At 41.4% G+C, this 14,528-nt stretch overlaps 1 protein-coding gene across 3 annotated transcripts in view; it reads right to left on the bottom strand.

The window, feature by feature from the left end:
* The window catches only part of PCCA (propionyl-CoA carboxylase subunit alpha), a 378,662-nt gene that overhangs the window by 52,158 nt on the left and 311,976 nt on the right, over nucleotides 1-14,528 (bottom strand). For all 3 annotated transcript variants that reach the window (XM_028497435.1, XM_007103730.4, XM_024123231.3), the window contains one exon: nucleotides 13,049-13,102. In XM_028497435.1, the coding sequence (XP_028353236.1) occupies nucleotides 13,049-13,102 (54 nt within the window). The remainder of the gene's footprint in view (nucleotides 1-13,048; nucleotides 13,103-14,528) is intronic.

Below are 14,528 nucleotides of genomic sequence, written 5' to 3'. Positions count from 1 at the left end.
AGGGAGGCCCGCATACCACAAAAAAAAAAAAAAAAAAAAAAAAAAACTACTTTTTACACATATAAAAGAACACTGTGAGTCTGTACCTTGGAAATTCCACTTAGAAGTCAAATGAACTTATTTGCATTTGAAATAGAAGAACAAAAGAGGTTTAGTTTCTAACAGTTTTGACCTATTTTAGACAGATATTTTTATTAAATATTTATTAAAATGCTTTAGCTTGAAATACTATAGGCACCAGAAAGCAAACAAATATGAGCAATTCAATTCTATACCTTCTGTTCAATAAAACTCGCTTCTCCATGGCAGGTGGTACAGAGAATACTACCCAGGGGGTTAATCAAAATTCCCTTAGAATAATTGAAAAGCATCTGCATTTTTTCCCCCAGAAACCACAAAAAAAAGTCACAGTAAGCAGAACATATAATCTTGATTATTAGCACTGAGCCTGTAGCAGCACAATGTGCTGTCCCCAGAAATCAAGTGACAGGACATAATAGCAGTATGTGATAAGCCAGTGATGTCTGCCCACATGAGACTCAAGGAAATTTTTAAAAAATCAAAATCAAAAGATAGACAATGATAATAAGTTGCACATGTGATGCTCTGCTACTGCTGCAAAGCCAACTGCACATTGTGACAAATGTAATCATTCTCAGAGCAGGAACGGTGCCAGGAAAGACCTTGGAGGTCACCGACCTCGACCTTTCATTTTACAACAAAGAAAACAGGTTTAGGAAGGTCACACAACCAGTTTAAAAGCATTACTGGGGCTAGAAATGAGATCTTTCAGGGCTCTTTCTGTTAAAAAAAAAAAAAAAAAAAGAAATTTTCTGAGTATATATACTACAGAGGGTGTTACCAAAGAAATGGAAGGTTCTTAGGAACTTCTGAGAGCCGTGCTGGTAAAACTCCACACAGAAGTGCTATACTAACCACCTATGAAAGTGCACGACTCTAGAGTTTGGGGGACACTCAAAATTTAAATCCAAGCGATGTGCACGTCAGCCCGAGGGAAGGAGAACTACATTCTATACCGTACAGGTCCGTGATGAAGGTTTGGGTAGCTGCAGCCTGACTGACTGCGCGGGTCCTTTCTGCAGGAAGATGACAGTAGCGCTAAGGCACAGAACAGGGAGAAGGCAAGGAGGTGGGCCCCGGAGGGTGTTCTGGGTGAAGGTTAGAAGTGATTTGCAGGTTTCAGCACAGCACAGGTACACTCAGTCTCCCTTCGCTCTTGTTAGCATGTAACCCAGACCAACTCTAAAATTATTCTGACTAACTAGCTTCCTAATTATTCTAGTACCACCATTCAGTCAACATTCTGGAGGGCAGATTTAAAGATCTGGTCACTGGAAGAAATCTTCCTCACCTCAAATTAATATAAACGCATTCTGGTTTAGACATCAGTCTTCGTGAGTTTAGTTACTGGACATCAGTTCCCCCGATTCTGTTACCAGGTTCTCTGTGTATTAATCATGGTTTTTTAAAAAATTTTCTGTATATCTCGGGGGCCTTACAGGCCTGAGAGCGCCTGCCTCCACAGGGCCAGCTAACTCCTAAAGACAGTGATGCTCTCATATGCAACCAGCCACCCCCTTTATCTATCTCACACACCAAGCCATGGTTTTCTGCCCCAAATCACCCTAAGGCCAGGGACCAGACAACTAGAGACTACCCCTAGAGCCCAAAGCCTACCGACATTATTCAAACTAGACAATCCTAAACGGTTTACCCTGCCCTACTTGGCCTTTCCTACGGAAACCCCAGTAAAGACACCCACCCATGCTTTCCCCTCATTCCTTTTTTGTTTCCTCACCAGCCTGGCGCTTTCCCAGTGGCCCTGTGTGGCATGGGGGACCCCCTTCTCTTAGGAGATGTAAGTAATAAATGCTTTCAGTAGCATTAACCTCTCTGTGTTGTCACTAAGTCACCTTTACAAATTAAAATCCTGCAGGTACATTTCAGAAGCCCCTGCCAAGTGAAGACCAGGCCAGCAGACCCACTGAGGGCCAGGATGCAGACTGCACGGAGTGGAGGTGGGGGGAAGTTATCAGTGAGGGGTGAGGCCACCACTCTCACCTCCTCACAAGCTGGCCTTCAAACCACAGGAGCTTCCAGCTGGAAGATACAGGCTTTGTCAAAAGCTCAGACATGCTGTGTGCACACGTGGATCACACAGCATGTATTTATATAGGTTTATTTTCAACAAATTGATAAACTGATACAACAATATCTAATTGATCTTTAAGTAGCTGTGGCATTAACAAAGATGATCCAACAAGAAAACTCTACTGATGCACGAGTGTGAGCTATAAAAACTTTGCTCTTTTTGAAAAGAAATGTAGGTACAATCAAGAATATAAAACACCAATATCAAAGCCCTTTGGATCATAACTGCACACACTGATTAAGAGAAAACTTCATTTATAAAATTGATATATTGGTCAAAATTTTGTGAAGACACAAATGCACACAAAAGAGTCATAAATATTAGGAAAAAATAGTAAAACAATATATATGACATACATGTACATGGGCCCCAGTTCTTCCTCTAGTATAATCAAGACGCCTGCAATTCTTTCAATTTACAAAGTAAGGCTTCATGAGATAACACAGAATGAACAGGGTGAAGAGCTGTGGACTGTTCATCCAGGGGCATGTTAAGAGTAAGCCTGCAGAGTGTTAGAGAGCTTTGTGAAGGGCTGAGGAGATGGTCACAGACGTTTATATGCCCTTCCATAATTATTGTCTGGACACAGACCCTTTGGCACTACTGACATTTTAAGTCGGATAATTCTTTTGTAGGGGGCTGTCTTATTTATTGCAGGGTGTTTCAGAAGCCTCCCTGGTTGGTGATGCTCGCAATAAATTTAACGACATCTGCCCATTAGACTCCAGGAGCAGCCCGCCACTTGTAACAACCAAAATGTCTCCAGACACTGCCAAAGGTCCCCCGGGGAGCAGAATCAGCCGGGTTGAGAACCACTGGTTTAGACTCGCAACACTGCAAAATATCGCCAGGCATCGATATTTTAAAACCCACCTGCGTTATTCCTAAAATCCTTCAAGGTGACTCAAAGTCTGGCTGAATAAAGTAGTGGAGGGTAGAGAAACAGAGGTTAAATACTTAAACTAGAACAATTAATCTTTCACGACGCATGTTAACATGTATTTCACACCCCAATCACCTTAAGTGTCAGCTGAGGTCATCTTACATTCTCATTGAGAGGAAAGGCTTTATAGCAAATGCATATCAAATTACCATTTTAATCTGTTTTTAATATCTACAATAATTACTTGGATAAAGATGACCTTTTCTAAGAGAAAGCCCCCGCCCTCGGCCCCAATATGAAAGTAATTCACAAGGGGAAGCTGAGGGACACAGACCTTCAACACTAGCTGTTCAGTGGCTGGGCTCTAAGTTCAAACACAGAAGAGGAGGGTCAGTCACCCCACCTCCGCACAAGCTGCTCTCCATCAGGTCGTCAGAAATCACACGGAAGTGCGAAGGGCCACGGGAGGACCTAAACCCCAACCACGCACGTGCTGGTGTGAGGAAGCCAAGGTTTGTCGTCAGGTCCAGGTATGACACTATGGCTGCCCTCACCGTACGAGCCACTCTGACAAATCACAGCAGAGGCATCGCCTCATCCGTGAGGTGGGAGGCGTGCTGATGATCTCAACGGTGTGGGAAGCAAACGAGGTGACCGGCCGAAAGCAGCAGGCTTACTGCAGGCGCTCAGGGCACGTTGTCTCCAGGCCACCCCTGCTTTGAAGACCACTCTGCCGAGCAGCTGAGACAGGAAAGGGGTGGTCTGAGCTCTAGGACACAGTGGACTCCAAGGGTGACTGTTAGAACTTACACATGAATTATCTCCCCACCCTTAAATTAGGCAGGGCTTCCATTTCACACAAGGTCACTGGGCAGCTTCACGTGTCCCCTGATGCTTGCTAATTACCTAGGTAATTAACACTGATGCCTTAGTCATTACCTCAGCTGTCCCCCACAATCTTGAGAATTTACACTACACAAAACATATGCCAGCCTGGGAAAGCTACCTCTCAGAATACATACCTGAGCTACTAATGACTACTAGACTTTCCCATGCCTTGCCAGGCATCCTGCCATATACTTTCCACGCACAGGGAAAGTGCCACAGAAGAGTACAGAGCTAGGCAATTAAATGCTAGCTGAAAAAGAACAGAAAAGTACTTCTTCACCGATGCCACTGTGAGGTGATGCATGTAACGTACTCTACTTGACGCATCTCACCAGGACGATGACAGGCAAAGTGGAGCCCATGGAAGAGCAGTGGCTTCTACGATCAGACAGTAACTGTACACTCTCGCTGTGGACTCAGGATGGGAGGGTCTCATGTGAACAACAACAGTGCGGCTATTCAACAGTTAAAAGGATCCGAATAAACAGAATGCAATTACACAAACTAGAACTTGGCCTACCTTTCAGGAATGGCTGTCCAGGACAGATCTGGTTTATGATCCAATATGAGGAGGACTAAGAACAAGTAACCCACACAGCCAGTAGTTAAGCATGCTCCTAAGTGAAATCAAGCATCAGGCTAGCTAAAGTTCACTGTTGTTTTCTTTGCATAAGGCATTTGAGTAGGTCGGGATGTATAAGCATGTATATATATAAGACCTTGTAAGCTTCAGGTCACTGAGAAGTATCACATTTGTTCTAGAGAGCTCATCTCTAGAACATTATATTTATTAGTGAAATGAGAAAAGAAAACTCTGAAATCCCAACTACTACATATAGTCTAGGCCAGTGGTTCTCACCTAGGGATGATCTTGCCCTATCGCTATTCCCAGGGCCATTTGGCAATGTCTGGAGACAATTTCGGTTGTCATATCTGGGGAGGTGTTCTGTCCTCTAGTGGGTAGAAGCCAGGGAGGCTGCTAAACATCCCATAGTGCACAGAGCAGTCTCCCACAACAAAAAATTATCCATTTCAGAATGTCATTATTGACAAGATTGAAAAACCCTGATCTAGGCCAAAAATAAAAATTGTCACTGTCCTGTGGGTCTAACTAAGACTTGGAATAATTCAGACTAAATCTAAAAGACTGCGGTTGAAAAGTAAACTTAAAAGATACAGTTGATGATACTATGGATTTAATTATACTTTAGGTCCTATCATGTCCCTACCTGATTAAAAAATATGTATTAGGAACACATAATCAATTATTTCAAATAATCAAATGCTTGTCCTCTCCTCTTACTATAACAAGAAACAACCAGAACATTGTTCCTATGCTCGACTCGTAAGACCAGTAATACAATGTAGTTTTTGGTATCAATTTCCTAAACTAGATACTAATTCCACATTAAGTGTGAAAATATACTCCAAATCCTAGTCCTGGGCTACTTTAAACTGATTTTTACAAATGCAGATCCTTAGGCCCTACTCAATCCTAGGGAATCAGCTTCACTGGAACCTGGGGATTTGCATCGTCAGCAAGTTTTCCAGGTGATTCTTACACATGCTCAAGTTTGAGAACCACTGTCTGACTTGGCTTCCATGAGAAAGAGCTGCCATTTCCACATCATTCTCACCATAGGGTAAATAACAGCAATCACTTTTATGTATGAAAGATCAGCAATACGTAGTACTACACCACAATGGCCTTAAGCGGTTTTCCTAAACTAAAATCCTTTCGAAGTGAGGCTGGTTTATGAAGTCCCATAAGCACCGTCATAACAGGTCCTATATCAAAAGTATGTTGCCTTTCAAACACAAGACACCACAGCCAAGGCTGTTCTTGGTGAACTTCATTACGCTTCAAGGAAGCAGATGTTCTTAAGCATCCTGCTGCCACAGGTGCAGGTTTAAATACGTGCTTCATATTTAACATTCAATGACAAATGGTATGCTAACTGTGTGAGGTGGTCAGAAATCACAGGATGAACGAAAATTAGACTTTCCAAATAAAACAGAAGTATTTTCCTTCTGAATATTTTGATAGATTGCCTACCAAGTGTGATCTCAGTTGAGATTACAATTTCAGATGACAGCATGTCTCCAAAGCAAGCAAGGAGGGAAAAAAGCGAGGTAAAATGATTGCAAAGGGAGATTGTATTCCATATTTTCAGGGGCTATAAAAATAGTTGAGCCACTATATGCTAAGTTCCTACTATTTTCAAACATTTTACCAACATTTTCTTATTCAACCATTACCAATTCCATGAAAGTAGATATTTTGCTGATGAGAAAATTGAGGACCAGAAAGGTTAAGTAACTTGTTCAAACTCACAAAGCTGGTAAGTAGGAGATGTAAGATTCAAACACAAGAAATCAAGCTTTATTTAGCATAACTCCCCCAAACCCCTCACCTCAAAATTCACTAACATCGTGGTAGTTTACAGAAATTTCTTGTGAACATATAACTGAGTAGCTGCAAATATTTTAAATTGACAACATTTCAAAGAGTGTTGTGTGTGTAATTTTTACAACTAACTCTAAGATGCTATATGGCCTATCTTGGAAACTGAATGGAATCAAACAGCATTCTAAAATCCTAAAGCATCGCACAAATGTAAGGCATTCTGTTATTCATTAAAATCAATTTTAGTCTGAGGATCTTTGGCAGACCGCAGCAGGATTTTGAGATACTATGAAATAATTAGAGACACCCTAGGATACTGTGAAATCATGATTGAGGTTGCACTAAATTGGCTTCAATAGCCACACGTAATAGAAATGATTTGGACAATAGATAATGTCATTTTAAAATGATTAGAGACGCTAGACGCCTCCCCCGGATGTGGGCATTGCCCAGGGGTCCATTCTGGGCCTGTCCCTTCACCATCCCCTCGGGCGACCTCACCTACTGCAGGCTTCAGATATCACCTCTTCATGCCCACAAAGTACCCACTTGACATGCTCACCCTTCATCATTTTCCCTGTCTTTCCCTTACATCATAGAGGTCTCTCTGGCATTTCAAACTTAAAATGGTCAAAAACCCAATTCATTATCTATTCCACCTTTCCTCTCGTGTAATCCTTCCTTCCCTTCCTCCTCTTTTGCTCCCACAGTTAACTGCATCATTTATCACATCTAGAAACCTCAGCATCATCTTCAATTCTGCCTAATACATAAAACTAGACTCTGGATCCTTAAGAGGAGACTCCCAACTGGACCTCTTCTTTATTTGCTCACTCTCTCAAGATCTCTTTAAAATCAAGATGAAACTAAATACACCTCAGGTGATACTGAGATTCTCTTCTTTCAAAGTGTAAAGAGTAGAGTCCAATCTCCTTAGCATGGTCCTACAACACCCAGCTCCTGCCATTCTAGTTTCATCTCCCACACAGACCTTTGCCACCTGCCTGCCACCCTCACTAGCCAGCCTGCTCTTCCTTAAACCCACGGGCAACCTCATGCTTCTCAACCTTCATTTATTCCCTGTGCTTTCTCCACCATCATCACAGAGCAGTTTCTGAACATGCTGTCTCAGGGACTTTGCAGATGCTGTTTCCTTCTATCTGAAATGCCCTTCCCTGCCTGCAAATTCTATTCATCCTTAGAATCTAAGCATGAGCTGGACATATTCACTGGGGAGCTTTTCGCAATTTCCCCATTTCCTTTTTCCAAGCCCAGAATACCTCTCCTTCATACAAGCGTCTATTATCACTCTCATCACACTCATATTTCTATATCCTCAGTTGACAGTGGGTCACTGCTGGCAGAGATGTCTTTTTCCTGCGGATTGCCAGAACTCAATGTCATCACATAATAGATGCTCAATCAATGTGAGATGACCGAATACCATGACTACCAATAAATGCCAGGCTTTATGTATGCTCATTAAAAAATGTAATGACTGGGGCTTCCCTGGTGGCGCAGTGGTTGGGAGTCCGCCTGCCGATGCGGGGGGCACGGGTTCGTGCCCCGGTCTGGGAGGGTCCCGCGTGCCACAGGGCGGCTGGGCCCGTGGGCCGTGGCTGCTGGGCCTGCGCGTCCGGAGCCTGTGCTCCGCGGCGGGAGAGGCCGCGGCGGGGAGGGGCCCGCGTACCGCAAAAAAAAAAAAAAAAAAAAAAAAAATGTAATGACTAAGAGGATGTGAAATGTAGATTCTTATTCAAAGAGCTATGCCCTATGGTCTATACTTTATCTACTGATACAAATAGCTTTTGTATCAGAAGGGAGAAAGTAAAGCTAAGAGATCTATAATTTTCTCTCTCAGCACATTAGCCTCTGTATAACCCATCTCAGCACTTACCGTGTACTCATGATACTGGTTTGTCTGTGTTTCCCTGCAGCCAGTGTGCTATTGAAGAACAGAGGCCAAGTCACATTCATCTGCCACACTTCCTAGCACTTAGCGGAGCAGGCAGTCCACAATTTCTTTTAAATTTGTGTTCAAAATGCATCACACAATGGGATATTAACAACTGCACTTTCAAATTATATTCAGCCAATTTCAAAAGGCTAGAAAGTAAACTTATAGTCTAAAAGTTAATGCTTAAGTTGGTCACAGGATACACAGAACATATGTTACCACGAAAACAATGTTCAAGATTAAGATTGCATATAGAGCCCATCTCATAAAATCTTATTTTACCCACATTTTTAGCTGAAATTTTGAATATTGGAGGGAAATGCTGGAGGGGATGCTATAGATTTGTTTTCTTCTTAGCATTATAAAATGCATTAAAAAAAACAAACCAGAGAGACTTCATCAACCCTCCACAAAACGTCTAGCCTGTGGCCACCACCTGCTTTCTATGGCTGGAGGGGAAGAGGGTCAGGAATAAGGACAGCTTGACCCAGTGGGGATGGAGCCCTGTGTGTATAGGGTGGAAGTGGCTGTCTGATGAAGGCCCTGGGGTTCTATTCTAGATACTTCCCAGTCCCCTCTCTTTTCCCCATCCAAGGAAATTGCGACCAGTGCAGCTTGGGTTAAGTGGGGCAAGTCCCAGGGTTAATTCAGTCAGATGTCCTGCCAAGGGGTAAGCACACAGGGAAATAGGCCTCCAGGTAGCTGCAAAGGCTAGGACATGGGACCACCATGCAAGAAATCCCAATAAGCCATCGTGCCCCTCCTGAAACCCCAGTGATACAGAGAAAGGGATGGAACAGAGAAGGGAGAATAAGGCAAACGAAGACTAGAGATGAGTCAGACATGTAAAGGGAGGGATTTATAAGGTACAGAAGACCAAAGAAGTTCTCTGGATGTTTATTTTTCGAAGACAATAATAAGCGAAAACGCATGACATAATTTACTTCTCAAAAGAGTACTGGTAAAGAAAAACAATAACAAACCTAGTTCATTTTCCAACTATTTGGATTTTTAACAAATGGGAGTTTACTCTATTAAAATTCCATATCCATAAGTGAGTTTTCAGAAAAAGTAAAACTTTTTGATGGTGTTCCTATATCTATAAATATGAATGATGCAGATTTTGGGTCCTATGATATCAGATGACAAGATTCAGCCCAACCTTCAGCTCTTGCTAATTAAACAAATCAATTAAGAGACTACAGTTGCAACTGTGTAGCTGCTGTTCTACAGTAGCAATAACAACCCCAGGGGGAGGTCTTTTATTACATTAAAATGCTGTCCTCCACAACTCCATCTGATATTATTAGAAACAGTTATTTGTGTCTTGCTGTCATATTAGTAGCAAAGGCAAATTATGGAAATATGCAGACCAGAATGGTCCCAGTATGAGATCAGGTTGGGTTTTCAGCCTCCAAGGGAACAATTGCTGAAATTCCGAAGCTCCCCAAAGTTCTTTAATGGAACTGATAAATCTATCAGCACAGCATCCATTTAGAAACTAGGTAAGGGTCACATATTTACATACTTTCCTGCTAAGCTGATACAATTCAACTAGATGAATTATCATATTAAGTTTACCCTCCTGAGTTAAACTGATGGAGTTCAAAATTGTTTTTGATGGTTGTCATTAATCGCTGTTACTTCGTGAATGCTTACTTTGAAATCTAATTGTGCTAGTGTAACAAGGGTCATATTAATACCATTCTTAATGGTAAATCTTTGTAAAACATGTTTATTCTACAGATATTGTTACTCAAGCTTTCAAGGCTAATAAGAAATAAAGTATATTTATTATCAATAAAAACTTAATTTAAAATGTACAATTTGAGATTTAAACTAGCTTTAAGAACTTCAGCATGATTTGGTTTCATTAAGATCTCTGGCTAAGCTTCAAAGACGTATAATTTGATAGTTCCTCAAGAGTCCTTGGGTAAATGCCAAAAGCACAGCTATGAAGAAGCTGCTCAGTGTCGTCTAAGCTTATTCTCTCTTTCGGGCAATATGTATTGTTTTCACAAGAAAAAAAAAATTCCGTCTTACTGAGATATATGTTTGTCTTAATATTATGGTGTTTTAAAGATAATGGAACTTTAAAAAATTAAATATAAACAATGATTGCAATATAAGATTTGGAACAAAACGGTAACTTCTGCGTTCTTCAAGTCGTAACAAAATATTCTTCCTTATTGTGAAGCACAGTTCAAGTAAGGAAGTCGGGTTACATAAAATACTGGACCTTTTCCACTTCTCTGTGAGCTTATACTATCTGACATACACAACCTCACAGCTTCACCAAAAAACATGCAAACAAAACAAACCCAGAAAATTTACTATTTGAAATAGGCACAGATATCCTGGAAAAGTTCTGGGGTATGTAGCTCTACCAACTAAGTGTATACTGTGAACTAAATGTTTGTGTCCCCCCCCAGATTCATACGTTGAACTACAATCCCTAATATGACGGTATCTGGAGGTGCCACCTTTGGGAGGTAATTAGGCTCGGATGAGGCCATGAGTGAGGCCTGGCAGGAGAGAGGCAAATGGCGAGGTCCCGACGCCTGTGCCCGACACGTCTGAAGGAGAGCAACAAGGTCGGCTGGGCTGATGTATGGTTTAGAAGGATCACTGTAACTGCTGCATTAACGATAAGCGGGGAGCAGGGTGGAGGTGGGAAGACTGGCTGCGGCAAGGACCTGGACAGGAGACAATGAGGACTGGTCGGGATGGGGGCAGTGGGAGAAAGAGGGAACCAAGGGAAAGACAAGGTTTTAGCGTAAGTTGCCATTTTCCGAGACAGGAAAAACTGCCTGGAGAAACTTTATGCTGGTTTGGTTTCTTTGCAGGTTGTGGCTATCAAGACCTCAGTTTTCAGTATCTGAGCCCTGAGAAATCTATTGGAATCCAAGGAGAGACATCAAGCAGCAGAGACAGCATAAGTGCCCTTTCTAGCATGAGCACAGAGGTACAGAAAAACCTTCACGTAATGTAATTCCAGGTAGCTGTGAAAAAGAATGGCATGGATCTTTATGTAATGACTTAGAAAGATATCCACAATTTATTCTTGCACGAAAAGATGTATAAATCTATTTCTGGAAGCATATGTCTATTGTTAAAAACTTAAATACCTCTAGGGAATAAAATGAATACTTCTGTGATGGTTAATTTTATGTGTCAACTTGGTTAGGCAATAGTATTCAAATATTTGGCCAAACATTATTCTAGATGTTTCTACGAAGGTATTTTTTTTTAGATGAGATTAACACTTACATCAGTAGACGCTGAGTAAAGCAGATGACGACCCTCTAATAATATGGTGGGCTCATTCACTCAGCTGAAGAAAAAGGACTGACGTCCCAAGCAAGAGGGAACCCTTCAAGCACACTGACTTTGGACTTGAACTGCTACTCTTCCCTGGTCTACCCTGCAGGTTTTGGACTTGCATCCACAATCACATGAACCAACTGCTTAAAATCAATCACTCAATCAATCAATCTCTCTCTCTGTAATATATAAAAATATAATACACACACACATTGTGTTGGTTCTGTTTCTTTGGAGAACCCTAATACAATTTCTTATGACATGCATTTAAATAATATTTAAATTTTCTAATTAAAAAAATAAGCATGTGTAGTACTTATTAATCAGAAAAACAAGAATAGCCACAAGTCTTCGGAGCAATACTTAAAGTTTACATCACGTCGGGCAGTTGCCTATACATATACTTTAATATGTAAACTTTACTACACCTCTATACATATACAAAGCACGCAGTAAATGCACATTAGTACTAATATCCTTCCTATCTCAATAGCTGCAAAATCACTCTTTTGATCTAAGCCACAGGTCTGTCCTCTGATATTCTCAACACACGGACCTAACAGAAATACCCAGTGTGAATTTACAACCTGAACAAGGTACCCATGGGACATGAACAGACATTTTATAGATTATAAATGATACCTAGCAAGTGAATACATGGAGAAATATTCAAATATAATAGCAATAAGCAGAGAAATGCTAACTAAAACAATAAGGTACCTTTTTCAACAAATTATTTTGAAAATTATAACTAATACTACTAATATGATCATTATAAACCTATAAGTAAAATAACTATAAATTAAATCTATTTTCACTGGGTAGAGTTAAATAATTTTGAAATTATGATTCAATTTCATTAGAAATGTGGACTCGAAAGCACCTAATAAAAAAAGCTAGAAGGAAAACTGAGCAAAAACAAAACAAAAACAGAACAGAACAGCAAGGTCACGATTTTCTTTGTTTTTTGGCCACGCCGAGCATCTTGTGGGATCTTAGTTCCCTGAACAGGGATGGCACCCCGGCCCTCGGCAGTGAGAGCGCAGAGTCTTAACCACGGGACCGCCAGGGAATTCCCAAGGTCACTATTTTCAAAAGTATCTTTTTAAAATATGTTCTTACTTTTTATTAAAAATGGGGAGAAAGTCTCCAGTGAAAAAAGTACTTAAAAGACTCAACAAACTACAGATAATTTAAAAAACCATTTTGTCTCTCGTAAGAAATAGCTAAAATTACTCTATCATGGAATCTTTTCCCACGCGTTACAGAACCCATTTCTTATACAAAGACATCTCATTTAACAGCAAAACAAACCCATGATGAAGCCAAGTTCAAACACATGGGCTATAACTACTAGTCAATCACTTTTTCTCTCTGTAAATTAAGAGAATATACAAAATATTCTTTCCTACTTACCACGGTACCAAGAAATTGAATGCTCATGTTGCCACCTGCTTCTCGAGAAAGACACTGGGGGAAAAAAAAGAGAGGTATAAAATGAATTTTCATCCATACAAAAACATGTACATGAATGTTCATAGCAGCATTATTCCTAATAGCTGAATAACCCAAATGTCCATCAACTGATAAATGAATTAACAAAATATGGTATATTCATACAATGGAATATTATTTGGCCATAAAAAGGAATGAAGTACTGATACATGCTACAATTGAAGTCAGTCACAAAGGAGCACATATTATATGATTCCATTTAACATGAAATGTCCAGAAGAGGCAAATCCATAGGGACAGGAAGTAGACTGCTGTAGTTTGGCTCTTCTTTGCAGGAAAACGCTCAGCCACCTGGAAGACTTCCAGGTCGTCAATAACTCCTCAGGCCCCAGCTAGCAAAGGCTTCAGGTATTATCTTAGTCCGTTGCCTAAGAATATACCATATATCACATCTTTTCACCAGTATAGATTACTTTATATCACTTTGTCAAAGAAAGGACTAGAAGAATTTTCTGATGACCCAAAGAGTTAGGGGGAATAAATTCGAAAGTTGGAGCTTCATGGGCCTGTTGGCAATTAAGGAATGGAAGTAATGAAGGTGTACATAAACTCTGGTGTGTCCTACCGAAAAAAGAAACATGTTCCTAACTCTAGAGCAGGAGGCCAGGTGGGAGAGACTGCCAATGCCAAGTTCAGAACGGTTAGAAAAGGTAGTGGATTCCATGGATGCATTTTTTAAAAAAATTTATTTATTTACTTTTGGCTGCATTGGGTCTTCATTGCTGCGCGCGGCTTTCTCTAGTTGCAGCAAGCGGGGGCTACTCTTCGTTGGGGTGCGCGGGCTTCCCATTGCGGTGGCTTGTCTTGTTGCGGAGCTTGGGCTCTAGGCGCGTGGGCTTCAGTAGTGTGGCACGCGGGCTCAGTAGCTGTGGCTCACGGGCTCTAGAGCGCAGGCTCAGCAGTTGTGGCGCATGGGCTTAGTTGCTCCGCGGCATGTGGGATCTTCCCGGACCGACCAGGGCTCGAACCCGCGTCCCCTGCGTTGGCAGGTGGATTCTTAACCACTGCGCCACCAGGGAAGTCCCGCATTTTTTTAATACATGTTACATTTTTTAATTTTTGTTTTTAAATTTTATTTTATTTATTTATTTATTTATTTGGCTGCGTCGGGTCTTAGCTGCAGCATGTGGGATCTTAGTTGCCCGACCAGGGATCGAACCCGAGTCCCCTGCACTGGAAGGCGGATTCTTAACTAGACCAGCAGGGAAGTTCCCATGGATGCATTTAAGTTGTCCAGGAAAGAGAAGATGCCCTAAGCCTTCTTCAGATTGCTCAGGGAAAAGCTAGACCTGGTGCCTGGATAAAAGACATCTGTGGGGGGACTGCCTGGTGGTCCAGTGGTTAGGACTTGGGGAGGGGAGGGGAGGGGAGGGGAGGGGAG

Source organism: Physeter macrocephalus, chromosome 13 (genome assembly GCF_002837175.3).
Source record: "Physeter macrocephalus isolate SW-GA chromosome 13, ASM283717v5, whole genome shotgun sequence".
NCBI lineage: Eukaryota > Metazoa > Chordata > Mammalia > Artiodactyla > Physeteridae > Physeter > Physeter macrocephalus.
Note: the sequence above shows the minus strand (reverse complement) of the source record. Positions and strands in the feature narration are given on the sequence as shown.